General features: G+C 41.4%; 1 protein-coding gene across 2 annotated transcripts; it reads left to right on the top strand.

The window, feature by feature from the left end:
* Positions 1-855: 855 nt before the first annotated feature.
* On the top strand, positions 856-22,612 carry LOC148320217 (protein phosphatase 3 catalytic subunit alpha-like). 2 transcript variants are annotated; one of them, XM_088279496.1, is made up of 14 exons: positions 861-1,319; positions 5,991-6,191; positions 9,215-9,339; positions 9,442-9,553; positions 9,857-10,002; positions 10,088-10,227; positions 14,823-14,900; positions 15,012-15,106; positions 16,092-16,217; positions 16,343-16,420; positions 17,532-17,616; positions 18,111-18,208; positions 19,492-19,542; positions 19,955-22,612. In XM_088279496.1, the coding sequence occupies exons 1-14, from the start codon at positions 1,265-1,267 to the stop codon at positions 20,131-20,133; spliced, it is 1,569 nt and encodes a 522-aa protein (XP_088135622.1). In that variant the 5' UTR covers positions 861-1,264; the 3' UTR covers positions 20,134-22,612. The 2 variants fall into 2 exon arrangements, with proteins under 2 accessions (XP_088135623.1, XP_088135622.1); XM_088279497.1 differs by lacking the exon at positions 19,492-19,542 and having other exon boundaries at positions 856-1,319.
* The last annotated feature ends 326 nt before the right edge of the window (positions 22,613-22,938 follow it).

The following is a 22,938-nucleotide window of genomic DNA, read 5'->3' as shown; positions in this document are numbered from 1 at the left end:
TTGATGACTTGAAAATTGTTGCTATTGTCATTTGATTTGAGTAGAAAATGGGATCGAGTGGAACAAACTTGCACAATAATTTAGGATACAGTGTATTTTAAACCAGTAAAACTTGAGGCAATAATTGCCTAAAACATGTTTGGTTTAACAGGCTTTAAAAGTTAATGGATAAATGTGGCTGTGTTGTTGTGGCATTTACCGAGTGCTCCAAACAAACATGAGTATATCAATACACTCGTTTACAATAAAAAGCTATTTGAGCCATTATTCTTTTTTTTTAAATCATTATTATCGTTGGTCACATTTAAACTTTATCTTCTTTAGTCGGTGACATTTGTATCGAGACACGATCCTCTCCTATTACAAGAGTCGTTTGTTTGGGAGCCTCGTGTGGTGACATGTGGTAATTGCAACACCCGCGTTTAAAGATACAGTCAACGCACTGACGACTTTTTTAAACGTGCGAATAAACGGCTGTCAAAACTCGTTTACCTTGCTGTCCACGTGACGGAGATTATCGATCCTTTAATTATATCTACGTCAAATACATTTCAGGATTCAGATTTCGTCTCGAATATGTTTAAAAATCGGCTAACCTCTCATGAGAATCCATCGAGCTTTTATAAACAAAGTCACGTGACAATCGCATATCTCATGAACGTCTCGCGCTTTTTCGCGAACAGTTTGAATGTTTACAAAATATTTTATCGAGGAGGGACGACTGTATAGCCACCTTAATTCGTGCGTGCTCTTATGTTCATGTATCGTGAATATGTTCAATATTAGCCGAACGCGGTATGCCGTGCATGTGCTCGTGCGTGGGGGCAGCCCCTTCAGAAGGCAGCATCAGGCAGGCGGTCTGAAAAATTTGCGTGGGAGTTCCCTTCAAAGCCGCCTCCCTCTTCCTCACTCGCTGTCTCTCCCTCCCTCTCCCGTGCATCCTCCCCCACAGCAGCAGCAGCAGCTTAGCACCGCATCCAGCTTTCTCCAGCATCCAGCATCCACCCGAGCCTGGGAAGGAAGCAGCATCAAGTCCTACCCGGGCGCAGCCGCTCCGACCCACGGAGGAGGAAAGGAAGAGAAGAGAAGAGGAGAGAAGAAGAAGAGGAGGAGGAGGAGGAGGGGGACTCATCCTCACCAACCGAGTGATGCCACAGCATCAACTGCATTCGGAGCAGCAGCAACGCTGAGAGTTGATCTTGTATTTTAGCGGGTTGGAGAAAGAGGAAGCGTTTCCAGACTCGAAGACAGCCGCAAACTGCCCATGAAGATGTCCAACGCTGACATCGTCCTGAACGCCGCCGATCGGGTGGTGAAATGTGAGTAAGACAACCCCCTTCCCCCCACATCCCCCTCACACACACATACATACACGCAAAACACACACGCGCACAAAGCCTTCATTTTGACTCGAGATATTACATAACATCTTGGCTTTTCGCTTCTCGTGCCATGGCGTGAACGTGGCCTCTATTTTTTTCCCCTCCCATATCCACGTAGTCGTGCATCCGTGGTGCATTCGCGGCCATCAAGTTGCCTGCTTTTTTTTCTTTTTTTTTTTCTAAATGTTGACAAACAATCCCATTTTCTAGGCAGCCCATACGAACTCCAACGAGCACGGCTGCGTAGGGAGATATGGAGGTATAAATTTTAAAAACGTAATCATGTATTTTTTATGTTTGTTCTCAGCTGTCATCATTTGAATGTGTCTTAGCTCTGTGGCAGGGAGGGTGTGTGTGTGTGTGTGTGTGTGGGGAGGGGGGGTACAGCTGAATGCTGAGCTCCTGCTCGAAGATGGGGCAGTGATGCAGCAGGATTTTGACAGGGAGGAAGAACAAGAAGATGGCATGGAATTCGAAATGAACATTAAATGTCTCACGTCTTACTTGCATGCAAGGACTGCCAAAAGATGCACGAGCGTCTGATTTCTCCAGGGCATCACCGTGGATGCAAAGTGCGATCAATGGAGCATGATGAAGCGCCCACAGTTGTGCCATAACTCATTTAGCCCGGGCTCATTTTGTCCATGGACCAGCTCCGTGTACACCAACGTATTCACCGGCATTATTAAAGCAGTGGCTGTGCAGCTCACTCAGCATCAGCAACTTTTGCACTTGAGGCGACAACAATTCTTGGACAAAGACTGATCTGAAATTTACATGGCAGCACTGTAGATGTTCTAAGTCGCTGGTTCTCCATCTTTTTACAAGTATGGCTGAAAAAGTAGTTGAGACTCCAAGTACCCTATGACCGTAATAACCAATATTAAAGTACAGGAACATAGTAGGCCTAAGTGTTCATCAAAACGAAGCTGTGGATTTATTCGTAAAACATATTTAATGTCGTCGCGGAAATGACGAAACCTCCTTTGTCATCCTTTTTTTTTTTTTTCCAAATGTTTTTAAATAATTTTTGGGGTGCGTGTGGTGCTGCTACTATTAATCCTTCATTTATTATTGATATCTTTGATTAAAGGGGTATGATCACTGCTCACTGGACACAATATCAGGTGGATAAATTTGCAATGTAACGTGGTCCAATAAAAAAAAAAAAAATCTAGATAATAATAGAAGCTCAAAATTCACACCGGCCAAAAGTGGTATAACTGCACTGCATTCTACCCTGACTTAATATCAATTCATCTTAATTTTTTTTCCGCAGCATTTTTTTTGTTTTTATACAAAGATTTTGTATATGTGATGATTTGCATGAATCACTCGTTTGTTATCAGTATAGCATAAACTGGGCTAGCCTACATTCTAACTTGTACACTTTGTCACACAGTTGCTGACACATGGTTATATTTGTGCTGGAGGCGCATGATTCATCTGCGTAAAATCCCCTTAATTTGATGTTTTGCAGAAGCACGTCTCATTACATCTTCTATTGCATCAAACGTGGAATCTGTTGAGCCCAAAATGGGGTTTCCTGGAGAAAAATGGTGCCTTCACATGGATGATAATGTTCAGATTTGATTGACACTACCAGAGAGGTATTCATTCAGCAATGTGGTTGGAGTTATTTACAATTGCCGGACATAATGAGAGCTATTTGCAATAGATTCATATTTTATGCCTTTCCAGTTGCTAAATGAATACCTCTATCTACCACGTGATTTTCTTTGTAACACTACTTTTTAAATTTTTTTTTATATTGCATTGTGTTTGATTTTGCTAACGAAGCTTTGTATGTTGTTAGCATCACATCATAGTTGCATAGTTTGGAAAATTTCTCAGTAGGCATGTTGGCATTTTTGACTAGTTTGGCAACGGCACGTTAAATGTTCATTTATTCAGGTATTTATTATTTTCACCCCACCAATTCAAACAAAAACACAACTGGACTCAGATTGTAATGCTTTGTATGTTATCAATCAATCCTCCCAATCCTCATATTCAGTTTCATATTTCACATCTAGTTGGTTCCGGAAAAGCTAAAGAAGGATACAACAAGCACCATTGTGTCACTTAGGTGATAAAAGCAGATGATTTTGATTAGTCGAGACAGTCGTTGTATGTGGCCCGTGTAGCTAACGACTGAGGACAAGCGAGTTATTTTTATCCCCGCAAGTGAAACTACTACAAGTTCATAGCATCTCTTATTTCTATTGCGCATCTTAATGTGACAGAAGAAAGTGAATCTGAATGCATTATCTGCTGGTCCGTGCACTTTGTTTTGTAAGGGGACTATCGCCACTGAGTTGCAGGGAATGGAGAGGCATATTCAGGCCACCTACTTTGGGAGTGCTTAGTAACCTACTGTTTGTAAAAACTGGTTTTTAATTAAAACAGGTCAAGTAGGTCATTATGAAACAATATGAAAGTATTGGGGGGGTGAAATTAGTTTTTTTTTAAAGAATAATAATAAAAAAAAAAAAAGATCAATTTAGTGTGCAAAATGTCATACAGAGGACTTGGCATCTCTTCTCATCTCCACAAGGGGGCGCAAATTCTCAATGCGAACGCAAATAATTATTGAATTGAATTTCATTGATTTTTTTTTTTTAAGTCAGGGTGCTTTGCTCTCCACCGGCAATGTCGACTTGTGTGGCCGCACATAACGCGCATGCCAAAAAGCACCACTGGACATTTGAATGGTCAGGATTCAGCAATTCTCAGATTTGGCAAGTTGCTTCCTCCCGCACATATCACATGTCGCTCAAAAATGCTCACTGTCTCGTTAGACGAGAAGCCATTCAGCATTTCCTGACTGACTTCAAGGTTGCTCATTAGCAACGTAACTGCCTTATGGTGTCTTTAACTTGCACATTTTTTTGAAAACGAGTCACTCGACTGCAACAGCGCAGTTAGTTGAAACTCCTCAGTCGGGCCTCAGATGCAGTAGTTGATGTGCTTTTTTTTTTCCCCAGCAGCGTTTATAAGAATGCCAAATGTAGTTTTCTGCGTCGGCACTGGTTTGACTCCAACAGTCAGCTGCTTGCTTGCTGCTGCTGCTGCTGCTGTTGCCCGGCAACATACAGTATTTCATAGTTTGACTCTGCTGCTTCGGCGCCGAGCTGGAGTCAGCTCCTTTCATCTCTTCACTGTACATCGGGGCTGCGTGTTTGTGCGCGTTGAACAGCATACACCGTTTGTAGCTGGGTTATTCTTCCGGAAGGCGCTTCATGAAAATGTGAAATTCGGCTTGGAGCCGATACACGGCGACTGGATTTATCGTTTTGTGAGAAGGGGCAAATGCTTACAGAGGTGTGGTGATTGAGTTTTATCCAGTCACTTGATACACGCCATGTCGTGCAAGATCCAAAAACTCTCAATTCGATGATGACATCAACTCCAGTCAAACCTCTCACCCTTGTGTGTGTTTGTGTTGACAGTGCAGACAATGCGTGCCGCTAATGTGTCAAAGCGCACGTCGTCATCACAGATACACACTGCACACTGTGAACAAAAAATCCTCCTCCAATTAAAAACACTTGCTGCCGCTTGCCTCATTATCCCGGGAGCAGCGACTTTGAGAGTTCTCTAGCCAAGCATTCATTATTAAAGAGCATGTTGATCATGTTCACTTTAAGCTTTGAGACACGTTCCCGGTTTCTTCCCTTCACTCGGCATTGCCCCGGGCCCGCGCTCGCCTATGCAGGGCTAAAATCTGGCAGGCAAACTACCGCTGACTTGGTAAATGTGCACTGGAGGTATTTGCAACTTGCCGCTCATCTGTCTTATTTTTCCGTTAATCTGAATTATTTACAGCGACCTCGTGTAGAAAGAGTCCCTCGGTTAAGCCTGATGATCTATAGATTAACGTCAATACACGGAGCCTGAAAGCTTGTCGTCACAGCACACAGGGATCAACTCCACATCTAATGACTAACCTTTCCTGACACAGAATAATGATCTCTTTTGCACAGTTTTGCGGCCAGTTTGTTGGCTAGGTGACCGGTGCATTTTAATGGCCACAGGCTTCTGCATTCCAGAGTGAGTGTTGGATAAATTGAGGACATGGACATGTTAGCAGTGTTTTATTTTTTTCTCTACATTAATGCTCATAATGCTCATTTAACGTATCAATATGTTTATTAAAAGAAATCTGTGGAGAAACCAAGACCTTCGAAGCCCTGTTGCATTGCAGCACTCGTCCAAGGTCTCATCAGGTTGTGCATGAGTCGCGAAGCAGCCGATTTCAATGCCTGTTGCCATTTGAAAAACAAATCTTTACCTCTACATATTCTAGAAGAATTACCGCGTCAGCCATAGTTTTGAATAATTTACTGTTTGAGTCTGCAAATGGATTTATTGTCCTTGTGCATATTAAATAAGCCATATTTTTAGAGTCGATTGCACATTCGGCGTACAACAAATGTATGTAGCGGCTGTGTTTCGCCTTCGGCTAAACGTGCACGAGGTTTCCTCATGGTAAACCGTCTCGCTCGCTCGCGAGTGGAGTTTGCAGTTTGTCGCACTTAGTGACGGCGTTCAAAGAGTGTCCATGTTAATTTGATCCGTTGTTCCATGTGTCTTGTTTTTCCCCAGCTGTCCCCTTCCCCCTAAGCCACCGCCTTACAATGAAGGAAGTGTTCGACTGTGAAGGGAAGCCTCGAGTGGATCTCCTGAAGGCCCACCTCACCAAGGAAGGCCGCGTGGAAGAAGCTGTGGCTTTGCGGATCATCAACGAAGGAGCGGCAATCCTGCGCCAGGAGAAAACTATACTTGACATCGAGGCGCCAGTCACAGGTAGACTCGTGCACAAAAACATCACGAATGAGGGAACCATCAGAACACTCTTTATGGTGAACCAGTGGTGGGCGGTCAAGGCCTTCAAGGCCTTCTCTGCTGGCCTAACATAATCAAGATGTCATTGATGTCATATGATATCCTAGCGTTGTATTTTTAGGTGAGAATTTTTATCCAATCAGAATTCAGCTAGCTCGTGTTGCCAGGCAGGTTTCACAATAGCAGTAGCTCGCACTATTCGTCCGAGGCCTTCAGATACAATCGTGCGGGTGTCTGTTCTGTCATGGCTTTCAGATTTGATAGACAGTTGCGATAGCCAATCAGATCACGAGTTGATGACAGTGAGCCTTCTGGCTGGCCTTACGCTGAAGGTGATGAACGCGTCTTGTGATTGGATACTCATGCGGAATCAACACACCCGAAAGTCGTAACTGGCGACCGTTCGAAAATCTAAAATACATTCTTGCTTTTTTAAACCACAATGGCCGAAGGAGGGAATTAATTGCAGATACGCTTGCGCGGCCATTTTCAAGACGGACCTTTCAAGAGAAGCTAGGTCGTTCAACACTTGCTCAGTCCTGTGTAAGTGTGTTTCTGTATATTATTTCTTCAAGCCATGGTGTCATAAATGATGGCAATATGAGGGGGATTTACTCAAGTCGAACTAAGTAGGACTTCACTGAAGGCCCAAGTGTGAAATGCACGGCCCGCCACTGAATGGTGAACACACATCCAGATCCTGAGATCAGAATTACAGGAAATATTTTATGAAGAATATCACTCAAAAGCGACACAAAAAATGTGACAAAAAAAGCAATTACAGAAAGAAAGTGAGCGAGCAGCATGGTTCATTTAAGGCTTTAAACTGTTTAGAGCTGCAAATGTTTGTTTGGTTTTATGTGCCTGGCAATTAGCTCGCGTGTGTCCTCCACTCGGCATACTCACTCCAAAATAATTTAGTCCTGATGCAGGTAAGTGTCCATTCGGAGTGAAAATGTCTCCCACATACCGGCTCTGCAGACCATCTAAATATCGCACTTGTGCTACATCAGCTACATGCTTTTCTGTTTACGTGCAGAAATGGCCACTTTGGCATTTTCTCTTGCAACTACCCAACGTTTTCAAGTTCAAGCTAAAATTGCGACATCTCCGAATGTTGGCAGCGTCTGAGCCTGCCAGTGTCTCCCTCTGATCAACCTAAGTTGTGGCCTAGTTTTTTTTTTCCCAAGCCGAACATGCCAGAAAGACATTTTTATTCTGGGTGTACAGTCATCAAGGGATATATTTCCTCAAACTGAGATTTTTATTTATTTTTTTTTGTAGCTTCAAAGGCTGACCAATATATTTAGCCACTCACTGTGTCGATTAAAAATAAATAAATAAATAAATAAAGCTTACAAAGGCTGGATCAGCTGTCAGTGCTTTGGGATTGCAAGTAAAGTTGAGTAAAAGTTTCAGATTTACAATAATTTTGTTTAAATTCCTTTTTCTATAAAAAATGAAGCATTTCACTGTTTCAGTAGTGCTTGTATTGGGATTCCGGTCAGACTTGCCACTAGTATTTTTTTTTTCAAACTCTATTTCTATCTTCAGTATCGTAAAGTGTGTTGCGATGTTGTTGTGTGTTGTATTGTGACACAATATCTATAAGAAATAAAGTTCTTGTTAGCACACAAGTTGAAGTTTTTAGGGGATATTCCACCATAGTGTAAGCAAACCTCCCAAAACCCGAGCTAAACAGGTCAGCTGGAGAAATCAAGCGTGTGCTCGTTATGAGTGAGCTCACTACGATTTTACCTGTGAGATATGATTGACACCTCGTCAGTTACGCCTTCTGTCGCCTATACGTTGTTTTTCCTTAGGTGCGGTGGTTTTCCTGCAAATTACGTTACAGGCACAATTGGGGCTATTGTTTTGTTTTTTTCTAACATGTCGTTTTACTCATGTGCTTGTCTCAGATGATACGGAGAGTTTTCATAAATATGGACTAAAAACTTGCATGGACATGCAGCGTGGATGTTTGTGTACATGCATGAGCGTACGTGGTCGTATGTGCTTGCGTGTGTGTTTGATTGCTTTAGTCACACAAGCAGTCTCCCACGCACATCGCTCCAAGCTTTGAGTGGGCGAAGGCCACTGTGGAGCTGATAGGGGAGACAGGAAAAGAGAGCGGAGATGGGGGGGTGAGCAAGAGAGGGGGGAACAGAGAGATGATAATGAAGAATTGAAGGCCACGAGGAAATTAGACGTTGGTTTGCAATGTAGAGTCGTACAGTGCTCAATGAAAAAAAAAAACAAGTGTGCATCTCTCTCACTACACGGGTATTGCTTCACTTCGGGGGACAGCAGCCAAAAACCACAAACATCTCTTCTCGTCACCCTGAAGACGGCTGAAATATATATCATTTTATTTTCGCCCGTTTAAGAGAGTCTCTTTTATCATGCTGAAACACAATTGTGTTTAACCCATCAAAGGGAAAATGGGAACGGCTCGGATCATTTCTTAAAATGATAACATTCCACGTAACAGTGCGGTAATATCATTAGTGAAAGGGATGAGGAAGCGAGATGAGTTCTGAAAAAAAAAATGTGCTGCAGCAAATGGTGACTAAGCAGCTTCCAGTGTACATTACCGAACAAATAAAATAGCGTCCAGCTCAGCTGTTCATTATTCTAGGGAGCATTCCCTTTGGCAGAAAATGCAAAATTGCTGGCATTAGGAGTCAACTGACATTTTTAGACGCTCCTTGAAAGATGAAATGTTACATCGGAACATTGGAGGTCAAACACAATCGGTTGTCGGATGCCAGTCATGTTTTCGGACAACTTTACTCAAATTTGGAGGTTGAAAGTTGATGTCAACTTATTGCATCCAACATATTTTTACAGTCTTGCCATCAAAATCACTGGGTTAGATGATTTGAATCATTTCACTCAATGCAAACACCTGCAACATTTGAAAGTAAGCATAAAACATTTGTAGGATTTTTCAAAATTCGTTTCCCCTTTCATTGTTTTCCCAGTTTGTGGGGACATCCATGGGCAGTTCTTTGACCTGATGAAGCTTTTCGAAGTGGGAGGATCGCCAGCCACGACACGCTACCTGTTCCTGGGGGACTATGTTGACCGTGGCTACTTCAGTATTGAGGTGAAGCAAACATTCTCCCGTTGGGAAATCACGCGTTTTGTATAAACTGCTGTTTGTCACTCACTGAACAAATATTTTGTTTGAATTTTTTTGTCTCGACAGTGTGTTTTATACCTTTGGTCACTGAAAATCCTCTATCCAAAGACACTATTTTTACTGCGTGGAAATCATGAATGTAGACATTTGACAGAATATTTCACCTTCAAACAAGAATGTGAGTACCCCTCCGTGTTCATCATACACAGTGCATTTAGTCATTTTAACCCAATCGCTGCCATTGACGGATGTAGACGCCCAAAAGTACATTCATTTTACCTGGGCTGGGCGTGAATGAGTTTTAATACAAATTTTGCGTTACCTGGGACACGTTGGGTTCAATAGTTCATCCTTGACAGCACAAATGAGAATGCATATATTTCTTTCATTTTCACTTCAGGAAATAGGTGTCCCAATACTTTTGTACATTCTGAAATGTCTCATCACATATGCAGCTAATTTTGCTTCCTGGGTTTGGCAGGTAAAATCAAATATTCGGAGCAGGTGTACGACTCATGCATGGATGCTTTTGACTGCCTTCCACTGGCGGCACTGATGAATCAGCAGTTTCTGTGTGTCCATGGCGGACTCTCACCTGAAATACACACCTTAGATGATATTAAAAAGGTAAGACTGCTCCGGGGCATATCCCAGCGGTGGACATATTTTCCAGTTATGAATTGAGCGTGTCTTGTCTGCCTGTCCTGTTAAGTTGGATCGGTTCAAAGAGCCGCCGGCTTTTGGGCCCATGTGCGACCTGCTGTGGTCGGATCCCCTGGAGGACTTCGGCAACGAGAAAACGCAGGAATATTTCAGCCACAACACAGTGCGAGGCTGCTCCTACTTTTACAGGTGAGCTCAGCCCAGACTGTCACGGATGAGGGTTCAGTCAGAGTTCATTTCTGTCCCTCAGAACGCGGCCCACACTAATGTGCTCCATGAGGCTAATTATTGGACTCTGGTGCATCTTTTCTGGGGTACGGAAACTGTTTATTCATCTGTGCAAAGTTTCCACTGGCCATTTCCATCTTGGCTGTGGTCAGGATCTACTTAAGTAATTTTTTTCAGTTAAATGATGAATAGAAATGAGCAATGGAATCCAATAAAAATGCTCAGATTGAAGGAGTAAAATAAATAAGTAAATAAATAAAAAAAAAAACATATATATCTCTATATATATGCATTTTTTAATGGAGATATATGCAGAATGATTTCCAATTCATATATTCATAAAATACACAAGTCTTTAGTCAAGTCAAGTCAAGTCAATTTTATTTGTATAGCCCTTAATCACAGACAGTCTCAAAGGGCTTTACATAGCCACAATCGACATCCCCGATCTTAACCCCCAGGAGGGCAAGGAAAAACTCACAAAACCTCATTAGGGGAAAAGTGAGAAACCTTGAGAAGGGACCACAGATGGGGGAATCCCCCTTCCAGGATGACCAGGCTGCAATGGATGCCAACTGGGCAACATTTGACACATACAATGATGCTATGCAATGATAGATGAGATAATATAAGAGTCAATTGAATGAAGTGCTGCAGGAAGATGACTTCAGTGGAGTGGGTCCTCATCCAGGGCCGTAATATCCATGGCAGCATATCCGAAGATGAGCCTTCGATCTTGTACCGGTCAGTTGGTGTAAATTCAGTACAGCCACTTCCAAGTGAATCGCCATCACCTAATTCGGGGAATTGGGAACAGAAAAGAAAGAACAGAAATAGCAAACAGGCCAACAAGTAGTTCAATGAAGTGCTGAACTATAAGGAAATCAGAAAAGGCGCTGCATGAAGACGACTTCGGCAGAGCAGGTCCCTTCCCGGTTCGTCAGTGCCGTAATCTTCAAAGCATGTCCCCATCACCTAATTCCCAAGCAGGGGAAGGAGGGGGCAGAAAAGAGAAGAAGCGGCAGTAAACAGGCCAACAAATAATTAAATTAGATGCTAAAGTATATAAATAAATTGATCAAATGTCGCGCTGCAGGAAGACGACATCACTGGAACAGGTGCATGCCCAGTTGGTCAATGCCTTAAACTTCCTAGTGGGTCACCGTCACCTAATCCCCCAGCCGGGGGAAAAGGGGGCAGAAAAGAAAACAAAAGAAAAAAAAAGCGGCAGTAAACAGGCCAACAAATATTTCAGCTAAATGCACAAGAGTATAAATGCGTCTTTAATAGTGTTTTGAACATTTCTACTGAGGTGGCGCCTCTAATATCTGAGGGAAGTGCATTCCAAAGCATTGGTGCCCGAATAGAGAACGCTCTAGAACCTGCGGACTTCTTTTTGGCTCGCGGGATCACTAAAAGACCAGCATTTTGTGAGCGAAGGTTTCGGGACGGAACATATGGTACCACGAGGTCAACGAGATAAGAAGGTGCTAAGCCGTGCAATATTTTAAAAGTAAGTAGCAGAACTTTAAAATCACATCTCAAGTGGACCGGAAGCCAATGCAAATTGGCTAATATCGGGGTAATATGATCAAACTTTAAATTTTATAAGAATATGACTCATCAGATGAAATAAGTGGGACAGAAGAGTTAAGCGCGGATATTTCGCTTTGTACCTTGGCGGTCTTACGATTGTATTTGATATCAACGTGCCAAGAATTGAGTCGGAAATCGACCCCGAAGCCACTTAAAACAAACTAAAAAGACAATCGATCTTCAATATTTGGTTGCTTACCATTGCCGACTATATGCTCTGCTCTGCTCTGTAGTTATACACAAGCAGAACCGAGGATGACATCTGACGTAAAAAAAACTGTGTTCATCTTCATGCTCGGCGAGTAGCTTGCAAAGTATATAAACAATATTTAATAGGACATTGTGTCTTGGTGAGGCTTTGTGAGGATTATTGTTTCGTCCGGAGGCGGCTGCAAGGTAATTGTCATTTTTTTTTTTTTTTTTATCCCCCTGTGACCTTTTACTACCTTTACTATCTTGCCGCCATTAGGACGGAAGAAACGCTCTCTCTTGGGCTCGATGGCCAGTGCAACATAATCGGTTTCTTAAATATAAGAAGCCCTTAATAAATGGCGGGAGAACGACGTGAAAAGTCAATCAATAATACGTATTATACAGTTATACAATATTGATCACACCTTAGCCAAGCAAGTTCACATAATGGCCGTACATGGCCATGACAGTCAAACAAGCACCGCTCGCGGTATTATACAACTTCCAAAAATCAATACACATAAAATCAATTTGAAATAGCCGTAACATACAGCATAACCACTTTACATTTGTAAATGTCACATGAGTCTGATTTTTTTTTGTTGTTTACACTTTCCTCTATTGGAGTGCATTTAATTGATCTCAGCTCGACTGTGCTTGAAGAAAAGAAAATAACGTGTTGACGGAAGATGCGTCAATACGGACGGACCCACCGCATTCCGTCAGTGACGCCGGACAATCCAACGCAATGACCAGCGACCTAACCGATCAATTTTCTGAGGGTGTTTGCAGCACAGAACTTCCATCTCTGTCTCTCTCGCTCCTTCTCACTTGTCAGATTTCTCACTCGCGCTCTCACTCACTCGCAGGCTCACCGACACATAATTTCACAAAGGAGGGAAGAAATGTGAGCCGCAGGCAGGCAGGCAATGTGTGTGTGTGTGCGTGCGTGCGTCTGCGTGTGTGTGTGTGTGTGTGTCTTTTCTCTGACTAATCAATAGAAACCGTTGGAGTGAAGAGAAAATAATCTAGTACATGTTGTACTTTGGGATGTTTAGTTCCTGCTTTAATAGGCATTCTTTTTATTCAAGACCAAAAGGCTAGAACAAATATAAGCTCTCATAAATGTAATGGCCTTGTTTCGAATTTGCATTTTTTTTTTTATTAACACTTGTTGACACACACACACACATGACCACCCGTACCTTGCAGAACAGCAACGTGATGTTTTTTTATATACCCTATTCAGTATTATTTTCCATTGCACTAACTATTTTCTTATTTATCTAATTTATATATTTATCTAAATTATTGTTGTATTGCACTGGAGAGGGGAGCTCTCTAATCTCGTTGCACACTTGAGTACAATGACAATAAAGGGATTTCTGATTCTGATTCTGAGTCCAGCATTTTGGATCTCATCAGTGCTCACTGTCAGCCATTGTGGAGCAGCGAGCGTATCCGTGTGAGCGCAGCTATTTCTGTTATTTATATATGGGCCACCTTGGGATGGTTCGTCATGTGACCTAGATAAAAGAGGGATGGCACAGTTTCGCCAGGTGCTCAGGGCACAGCGGCCTCCTTGTTTTCCTTCCAGCGCAAACCTTGGAGCGTTTAAATATTTCAAGCGCTTGTGAAAGTTTGATGGCTCCGTGGATAGGCGGCAGGGAAGTGCTGGAGGAGAGGAAGATGATGGGAGGCATGTGCAACATGCTGCGTTAGATTAGAAAGTGACTGGTCATTAACAATTGATGATGATCAGTGTAAAGTCAATTAGTCACTTGAGTCATTTAGAAGGAACCTTTCAGCCTGTGCCGTTTCAAACAACCGTGACTGGTTTCTACCGATAAAGTCCAACGCAACACTTCTGAGTTGTTCTAATTTAAAAAAAATAAATAAAAAATTTGTCAAAAAATGTATCGACTATTAACTGCCATAAGCATTAAAAAGATGGTAACCTCGGACTTGTACAACTTAATAAAGTTATTATTAATTAAAAACTGCTCACACTTCAACAGAAAGCTAACAGCCCCAAAAAAAATTATTGTTTTTTTTCATTTTCCTGGCTTTCTCAAACAGTTTTAACGCTCGCCGCAAGGACATTTTGAACATGTTGAAAAATTTGCTGTAGGCAAGAACGTTATAATCACAACTATTTGTATTCACAGTAAATGTCCTAGCGGATACTAGCAGATATTGTACAACTGTCTTTAACAACAGCAAAAATAAATGGTAACATAGTTCAACTAAAAGTACAACAACATGGAAACAAAAGCCATTATTCATCAATATATAATCTTTCTTTCAAACCCAAGGGCTTGAAGATGTTTCGAAATGACATAACATCTTTCACAGTGTTGCATAACGGCCGTGTTGAGAGCTTCTCCATGGTGCATCATATTCATAATGCAACATGGAAGCATCTCAATTATCAGACCGTCCTCCTGTAGGAATCTTAACCCCTCTCTGCAAGTCCTGGTCCCAAACCTGCCCATAATAAATGTCATGTTTTTATAAATGTCGTGTTTTTATAAATGTTGTTTTTTTTTCATGTCATTTCACGCCTGATTGATTCATTTATTATAAAATGAAATGGAATTTGGGAGTATAGAATGAATCAAAGGGTTTGGGAAAAACGTGAGGTGTACCCCAGGGGTCAATGTTGGGACCACTACATTTTCACCTGCACATCAATGACATTTATTTGAAATATTGAAATGCATATTTGACGCTGATGTTTTAACATGTATGATCTTATTTCTTTTCAGTTATCCGGCTGTTTGTGAGTTCCTACAGAGCAATAACCTATTATCAATTATCCGAGCGCATGAGGCACAAGATGCAGGGTAAGTTTTGACGGTGGTATGTGAATGAACATTAAAAGATGAAACTTTGCATTTAAAAAAAATACAATCTATTTGTTGTTGTTTTTTTTTTTTTTTTTTGCTCACTACCAGTTACCGGATGTATCGTAAAAGTCAGACCACGGGGTTCCCGTCCCTCATCACCATCTTCTCTGCACCAAACTACTTGGATGTTTACAACAACAAAGGTGAGGAAATCTGTTGATTGTTTTTGTTTTTCATTTTGAGGTGACATTTGCCTCATTGACTGAATTTGTTTATGCTACATGCCAAATTGTTTTGTTTTTTTCCTCTTTTGACGGATGCGGCTCTTGTTTTCAAGCTCATTTCAATTGTGCTGGTGTACCTATTGTTGTGGACTTTTGCACAGATGCAACAATAGAATGGCGTATGGCTCGTGTACGAGACATAGGGATATATCAGGAAGCCCCCCTGTGTGTTGGTGCTCTCAGATCTTGTGTCTTGCTTGCCATTGGCTGTGGGAAATGAGGAGCGTGGGAGGAACTGTAGGCAGGATGACTCCAGTATCTCCATGTGGCTCGATGCCTCTTGAAGTATCAGTGTCAGCAGTCCTTGGCCTCAGTTATGCCATCTACTGGCTGACTGGTTTCCTGCTTACATGTCTGTAGCAGAGTTTTGCTTGAACTATGTCTGCACAGCGTAATGACTGACAAATTGCGGCCACGTGTCTCTCGAGTGTTCTATTTATAACAATGAAATTCAAGGTCAAGTAATCACATTACTTCAAGGCTTGTATTTCTGTCTTATGGGAGTGATCAAATAGCACTTAATGGGTCGGAGTATTATTATTTATTGACTACAAATAATGTATATTTGTTCATATCTAACTTAGCGAGGTAGAGTGATAGGCAGAACAGTTAAATGTTCTTCCACCAGATGGCAGAAGGTACACTCACCTGTTGTCACTTATCAGATGGTGTTGTAAAACCCTTTAAGCAATGAGCATTTGATCATAAATGGTGCAGCAACGCATGTAGACAGACAATATATCAATACTCACGGGTATGTTTTCTTTATCCTCTGTGAAAAAACTACTCCATGTATCTTTAAATTCATGTACAAATGTGCCTCGGTTCAGGGAACACCGTCTTGGTGTTTTTCTTTTTTTTCTTTTTTTTTTGGCATTATTAACATGCGTCTGTTTCCTGCCAGCTGCTGTACTCAAATATGAAAACAACGTCATGAACATTCGACAGTTCAACTGCTCGCCTCATCCCTACTGGCTGCCCAACTTCATGGACGTCTTCACCTGGTCGCTGCCGTTCGTTGGAGAGAAAGGTATGGAGTGCGCCTGCTTTCTGCTTTGCTGCTTTTACTCGCGCTTATGTAACGAGCTGCTACCTCTATGGATCATTGCTCGATTACCAAACCTCTTACCTACGCTCTGTTTCCTTCTCCCCTAGTCACAGAGATGCTGGTGAACGTGTTAAGTATATGCTCCGACGACGAGCTAATGAATGATGAAGATGAGATATTCGACGGTAACTGTCAAATTTCACATTGTTGGAAGTTTAACATGCTGTGGTGCAAATGCACAAATGACATGAGCTCTTGCAGGAGAGCTGCAAATGTTATATTTATGGTATATTTAATATAAGTTAAAAGTAAGATAATAATAAATACGTGTTTGAGAGTTACTTTTTTGCGTATTTACAACAAAGGATAACATAGAGAAAGCAGCAAATGGCGAAAAACAAATATCAAATGTTTCACCTAAATGCAATATGATAAAGCTAAATTCTAAACCTAATTCTAAAGGTTTCACCTATTTTTTAAATGTAAATAATCATTTTTATTTTTAATCGAAATGTAGATCTGCATTAAATCTATGTTAGTCCTTGGAAAAATGGAATAAATAGGTCTTCTAAATTTGACTCACCACTGAGATGAATGTTGTGAACAACCCTGACTCATTGGAACGATTCAAAAAAAATTTACAAATTTTTAAAATCATCAAAATCGAGCTGTTGTCCCTGCTTTAAAATGTGAGAAACCACACCCCACGGAAAAATGGATGACATTTTGTCAAGCAACTTTCTTATCCTCCATATCCCTACATGTCTCAGCAAAACCTCCGCTGACTGCACTGCATCCTCCCAAGTCGCCGCGGGGCTTTTCCACACAGCTCCAACGTGACACTCTAAAGCAGCTGCAACAGTGTCCCAGTCCACGACTCCCCCACACCCCTTTCTTCCAACTGCTCTCGCAGTGACATAGACATACTCACAGCAGACAACGAGGCGCTCTAAAGCGGCTATGCCGATGCGAAGACGCCATCCACAACTTGCGTGTGCACTGACGAACAACGAGGCGCTTTACAGCAGCCACGCCAGTGAGCTACCCAAGAGAAAGACATTTTTGGGGTGTGGTTAGTGAGTGGAAAATGAAGCTTCAAATTTGCTTCATGAACCAGTTGTTGTATTTTTTAGCCCTCTAGATGGCGCTGTTGGTTTAAATAGAGGGTTTAAAAAATGTCAATACTTCACAGTTGTCTTCAAGCACGTCCAATGTGATTTATTTCAAAATAATCTCACAATTCACTTTACCCAAAGACGTCACATCAACTGCTCTCACGCCTATATTTCTTTACAGCCAACGCCGCCGCAGCACGCAAGGAGGTGATTCGAAACAAGATCCGTGCTATCGGGAAAATGGCCAAAATGTTCTCAGTCCTCAGGTAATCACGGCTTATAGTTTGGTCTTAATGTGTTATATCCATCATTTGTGGAGCTTTGTGCCCTCCATACGCTCCCCAGTCGCGTCATTAGGCACACCTACACAAGCGCGATCCAACACAAGAGCTGTGTCAAAAACGTTGCGGTGAATATGAGAACAACGCTCCGTTTTGATTGACAATGTCAGAGAGGTTTTCGTTAATTAACTATGTTGATAATCGTCTTTTCCTGACGGTAAACCCATGCATGGATGGTGGGTTGTTTGAAAATGCAGTTTTCACTCAGCGTGTGTTCAGTCAAATCGGAGCGATATTATCTGTGCAAAGGCATGATTTTCCTGCACCTCTTTGTCACGCTTCTCATTCCACTGTGAGGGTGTAAATAATGAAGGGGCCAGTAAGCGGTAAATGTGTTAACAGACCCTGAAAGGGCAATATTTTCACCTGTTTCAAAGTCGTTCAGATCATCTGATCCGTCTGATCTGTGATACCTGCAGAGAGGAGAGCGAAAATGTGTTGACGCTCAAGGGCCTGACGCCCACCGGCATGCTGCCGAGCGGGGTTCTCTCTGGGGGCAAACAGACGCTGCAGAGTGGTAAGTACAAGGCTGGAGATATGATTCCTTTTCATACGTTTTCTTTTTTCCGTGGTTATTTCAACTCAACATCAAGCTCTCAAAGGTTCTAAAATGTCTTTGTAGACATCCGCCGCTAAGAACCTTAGTATAAAGTCAGTAAATATGTATTTTTTTTAACAAAGTTCCGATTTTGTTTGCATGTTGTCCTTGTGTTTTCGCGTGTGTACTCGCTGGTACAGATACGGGAAAATGAAATTTATGCCTTGCGATTGTGATGAAAATGTATTTTTAGTTTTTACCAAATGTTGAAAATCACAAAATACCAACTTTTCTTGAACAGTGGTCTCACGTTTACTGTGAATGGAGTTTGAATGTAAACAAACAACTGCAGTTTTTTCCCAAGAGTCAGTGTTTCGCCGTTAATGGCTCAAAAAAGAAGGAAACCTGAAATTTTCCTGTCCTATTTAGTCCTCTAACTCACTTCACTACTTTACTCATTTAATTGGCTCTTGTTCCTCTTGGCATCTCCACCGGGATCCATTCTTTGCCAAATGAACGTTGGCCATCTCCGTGTTGGGTGAAGCTCCTCATGGTTGTGGCATTATAAGTCACATGTCAAAAGCCGAATCGTGCTGCTATTCCCTGCTCGATAAAATACCACAACCTGAGATGTGTGACACCTTTCACCTGAATTTAGCCTTTTGCACAAGGCATTTTACTTATGTAGTGTTTCCTGTTTGAGCACTACGTGGCACTATTTAAAAGGAGTGCATACTGTAAATTTGTTACAATAAAGAACTAAGAGAAGAAAAAATGATTACATCTATATTTATCAAAAAATAGTGAGTCTAGAGTTATGCAAGACTGTTTCCTAAGACTAGCAAGATAAAAAACAGACAGTTGAGATAACGGCTCTTTTTTTAATGGACTTCCTAAGCTGAATCTAAAATCTCCGAATTGTGACGCTTTGATTTGTTTGGAATGCCACCAGGAACTTAAAATAGTCGGAAGTATTTTTAGTCCATTATGTTCCATATTGATGTGTCCCTACCATGCTCTCTCTCTCTTTTTTGTTTTTTGTTTGCCACTCTCCACATTTTGATGATTTGACCTGTAGTTGACACTGATTCTCTCCAATCCACGTCAATGCATGGCGTCCCACCAAGTTTGGCTCCATTGCTATCGAACATGTGAATTGCACCCGACCTAACATTGAGCTGCCTTTTCAAGCGGGGGCTGCCTTTCTGACATTTGCATGGCTTTATCCGGAGTAACCTGCTCCCCTCCTCCTCCTCCCCCAGCCACCATTGAAGCCATTGAAGCCATCGAGACGAGTGATGAGGACGGAGAAGGTAAACCTGTGTGAGACCCCCACCCCCTCCCTCCCTTCCTCCTTCCCAAATCCTCCCAGCATAACAGTTCCCTCCTTCCATCTTCCTGGTCCACCTCTCACCCACACGAGCAACATTTCACATACATTAAGTATTAAAACATTGCTCCTGGATGGATGCTTGTACGGCAACATATTTGGGAGGCCGTAACGTTCAACTCACTTTGAGTTTAAAGACATGAGGGTTTCGAAATATACATGACTGTTTCCATGGCAGCCTGATCCGGGATGTCCGTTACTGCCATTTTGTTAGTGAGAATACATACAGAGAAAAATGTCAATCCAGCCTCACAGCAGAACAATATCAGCAAAAGTATCACACAACTGTGAGTCTGATCCCCAACGTGTGTGTGTCATGTTCCTCTCCTCCTCAGCCATCCGTGGCTTTTCCCCCCAGCACAAGATCACCAGTTTCGAGGAAGCCAAGGGCCTGGACCGTATCAACGAGCGCATGCCCCCTCGCAGGGATGGCGTCAACCACGTGGGTCACTCCATGGGAAAGATGAATATGTCCGAGGCGAACGGCACGGATGACAACAGCAACATCCAGTGAGCCTCGGTTGGTGATGGTGATGGTGGTGGTTGTGGTGGAGATGAGGCAGGGGGGTTGAGGGGGGGGTGGCGGTGTGGTGCTGCAAATGTTGCAGATATTCCCCCCGTGCAGTGAGACATTGCCAAATCGAAAATTCAGGCCTCAGAACATAGAAACACAAACGGGCCCAAAGCAGACAGACGGAAGGTGATCTGCAGCAAATGTAAAACGAGCGAAAAGGTCATTTATTTGGTGACAGAATGTGAAGTTTTTGGGGAGCTGGGGGCTGCAGCGTGGTTAAAAGTTGTCTGCCTGTTGTTCCCTCCCTCTGCTCAATTACAGACTGAACTAAAGTCGGACATTGTGTTGGTGACACGTGACCGACAAAAGGCGTCATTTCAGTATCCGTGCCATGCAAATGAGTTTATTCTTTGTTTTTATGTTTCTATCAAGCCACTTACAGATTCACAGCTTGAGGATATTTATCTTGTTTTGAGAGTATTGCGTCAGAACACCTTGAGAAAAAAAAAAGAAATGTGTTTTCAGAGTAGGATTAGCACTTTGTCTTGCAAAGAACCATATTTGGCAACTTCAAAATTTGCCCATGTAATTTTTCCTTACCAATCAGCAGAAAAAAAAAAAAAAGGAAGCTCATGAAACTTTAAAGGCTCATGATTTGTGGTTGTAATCTTTATTTGGCAATATTTTGGAGTTTTTGTTGACAGAAGGTTTCACAAATAAATTTTTAAATTTGAGTCTAATCATGAACCTTTTGAAAAAAAAAAGTGAAAGTGCAAACAGATATGCTCTAACAAGAGGTCATTCTCAAGTTTGAGAATTCTCAACTCTCAAATTGAATGGATAATCTATCAAGGTGTTGAAGTGGATTCTCTTATTTATTTACCTTGCGTTGGTATTTTCTTGAAAGATGAGCATTAAAAAAAAGTCACTGCAGTGTGAGATTAAACCTCCACATGACTCGCCGCCAGTCATCTCCTAGCAACTCGGAGGAGTTGAGGGCAGAAAAGGGGGGGGATGGGAGACGTAATCTCCTCGCTATCTACAATATCTTTTAAGAGAATGTGAAAAGGGTTGAATATTTATTTTTATCAAGGTCGTCCTCAAAGAGACATTTCTGCCTCTCTGCATTATTTGTGCTCACGTTGGCAACGCATGGCATTACCTCGCACATCCTCACTTTCTGGAAAAAAAAAAAAATCACTCGAGCATCCTCTGCCACTGAAGAAGCTTCAGCAATCACGCCTGCGTTGCTATAGGACCGGATAACAGACGAAGAAGCGAAGAGATTTGGGGATTTTAGAATATATCCTGCTTGTCCAGCACTGCCCGAGATGTGTGCTGTCACTCAGGTGTGCATTAGCGCCCCGTTGTTTTTTTTTCCCCCACACTTGAGTTTTAAAAATGTGTAATGCTAAACAAAAAATGGGAATTCTACAATTTTAAAGATGGATACATATATCTAGGATTATTTTAAATTTTAAGGGCGGGGTCATTTATTTTTAATCTGATGTGGAACTTCACGAGGATGTCCACACTGTGATTAAATAAAACGTTTTTTTCGTGCAATTTAATAGTGATAAACGAACTCACTTCTTGTTTTGAATAGAAATGAAAAGTCACTAGAGTAAGAAGCCCAAATTTTAAGTAACATGTTTCCTTTCACACATTTTCAAATTATTTTTTGCTCCATTATTCTAAAGGTAAAGGTGCGGTATGTGACTCCAGGATGGACAAAACAGTGATTTTTAAACACAGCATCTATGGTACGGAACGCATCAATGCATGCAGTTAAGTTCCTAATTGTAATGTGAGATTATAATTGTGATACTGTAGTCGTGATTCAAATAGTAAACTTGAATTATTTTATGATTAAATTCAATTTGTTGTTTCATTTGTCTTGTTTTATAAATTTGATAAATAAGCTTCCTTCTTGTTTTTGTCCATTTTTTTAACACTTTTGTTATTTATTACCACTGCTTTTAATTTTATATTGAGTCATTGTATGCAGGGATGCCCTTCACAGGTGTGAAGCCTTGTTTACGTTTCTGTTGTACTGATTTCCAGAACATGTTTAATAGTGTGAATGAATATAATCTCAGTGGAAAGCTACTTTCAGGCTGCCAAAGCATGATAGCATGGTTTTCAGATGTAAATTAATTGGACACCGAGTCACACTTGCGTTGAACAAGAAACTGTACTGGTTCTATTTACTGCTGATATTACCATTATTGTTACAATTTAATCTTACGGTTATTTTCCTTCCTCTTGTTCTGGTTCTTGTATGGTCTACATGCATATTTCGACAAATATAATGGATTTTATCTTGCAACATTTTTTTTTATATCTCTAAAGATATGTTTTGGCATTTGACTTCCTAAATGATACACACATTGTAAGCATGCCCTATGGGACAAATCTCTCGATTTTTTCTTTTTTTTTTTTTTTTACTCTTGAATAAAATATGCATGAACAAAATCAAGTCACATAGTTTGTTATTCACTGACTCATAACCGTTTATCCTCATTTTTGTCCCTGGCTTGGGGGAGAAACCAGGTTTTGTGCTTTATCAGAAATGGTGCAATAATTGCAAAGAATGCAAATATTTTTTTAAGTAAATCAAACTGAGTTAATTGAGTTAAAATATTTAACTGAGTTAAAAAAAAATGGATGAATCACCTGAGTTAATGCTTTAATTTTGACAGCCCTAATATGTATGTATCTGGAAGCATCCCAGTAAAAATATATACAGTAGAAAATTCTCGGTTTTAAAAAAAAGAAAAATGTTTAAAAATATGCTTAAAATAA

The sequence above is a fragment of the Idiotropiscis lumnitzeri genome, chromosome 17 (genome assembly GCF_059441095.1).
Source record: "Idiotropiscis lumnitzeri isolate Australia: NSW breed Sydney's pygmy pipehorse chromosome 17, RoL_Ilum_1.0, whole genome shotgun sequence".
Classification (NCBI taxonomy): domain Eukaryota; kingdom Metazoa; phylum Chordata; class Actinopteri; order Syngnathiformes; family Syngnathidae; genus Idiotropiscis; species Idiotropiscis lumnitzeri.
Note: the sequence above shows the minus strand (reverse complement) of the source record. Positions and strands in the feature narration are given on the sequence as shown.

What these genes read in the sequence shown, in the direction of transcription:
- LOC148320217 (XM_088279496.1), top strand. Translation starts at nt 1,265, where the DNA reads ATGAAGATGTCCAACGCTGACATCGTCCTGAACGCCGCCGATCGGGTG. An exon ending in CGCCGATCGGGTGGTGAAAT is followed by an intron (nt 1,320 to 5,990) that starts GTGAGTAAGACA and finishes GTTTTTCCCCAG; the next exon opens with CTGTCCCCTTCCCCCTAAGC. An exon ending in GGCTGCTCCTACTTTTACAG is followed by an intron (nt 10,228 to 14,822) that starts GTGAGCTCAGCC and finishes ATTTCTTTTCAG; the next exon opens with TTATCCGGCTGTTTGTGAGT.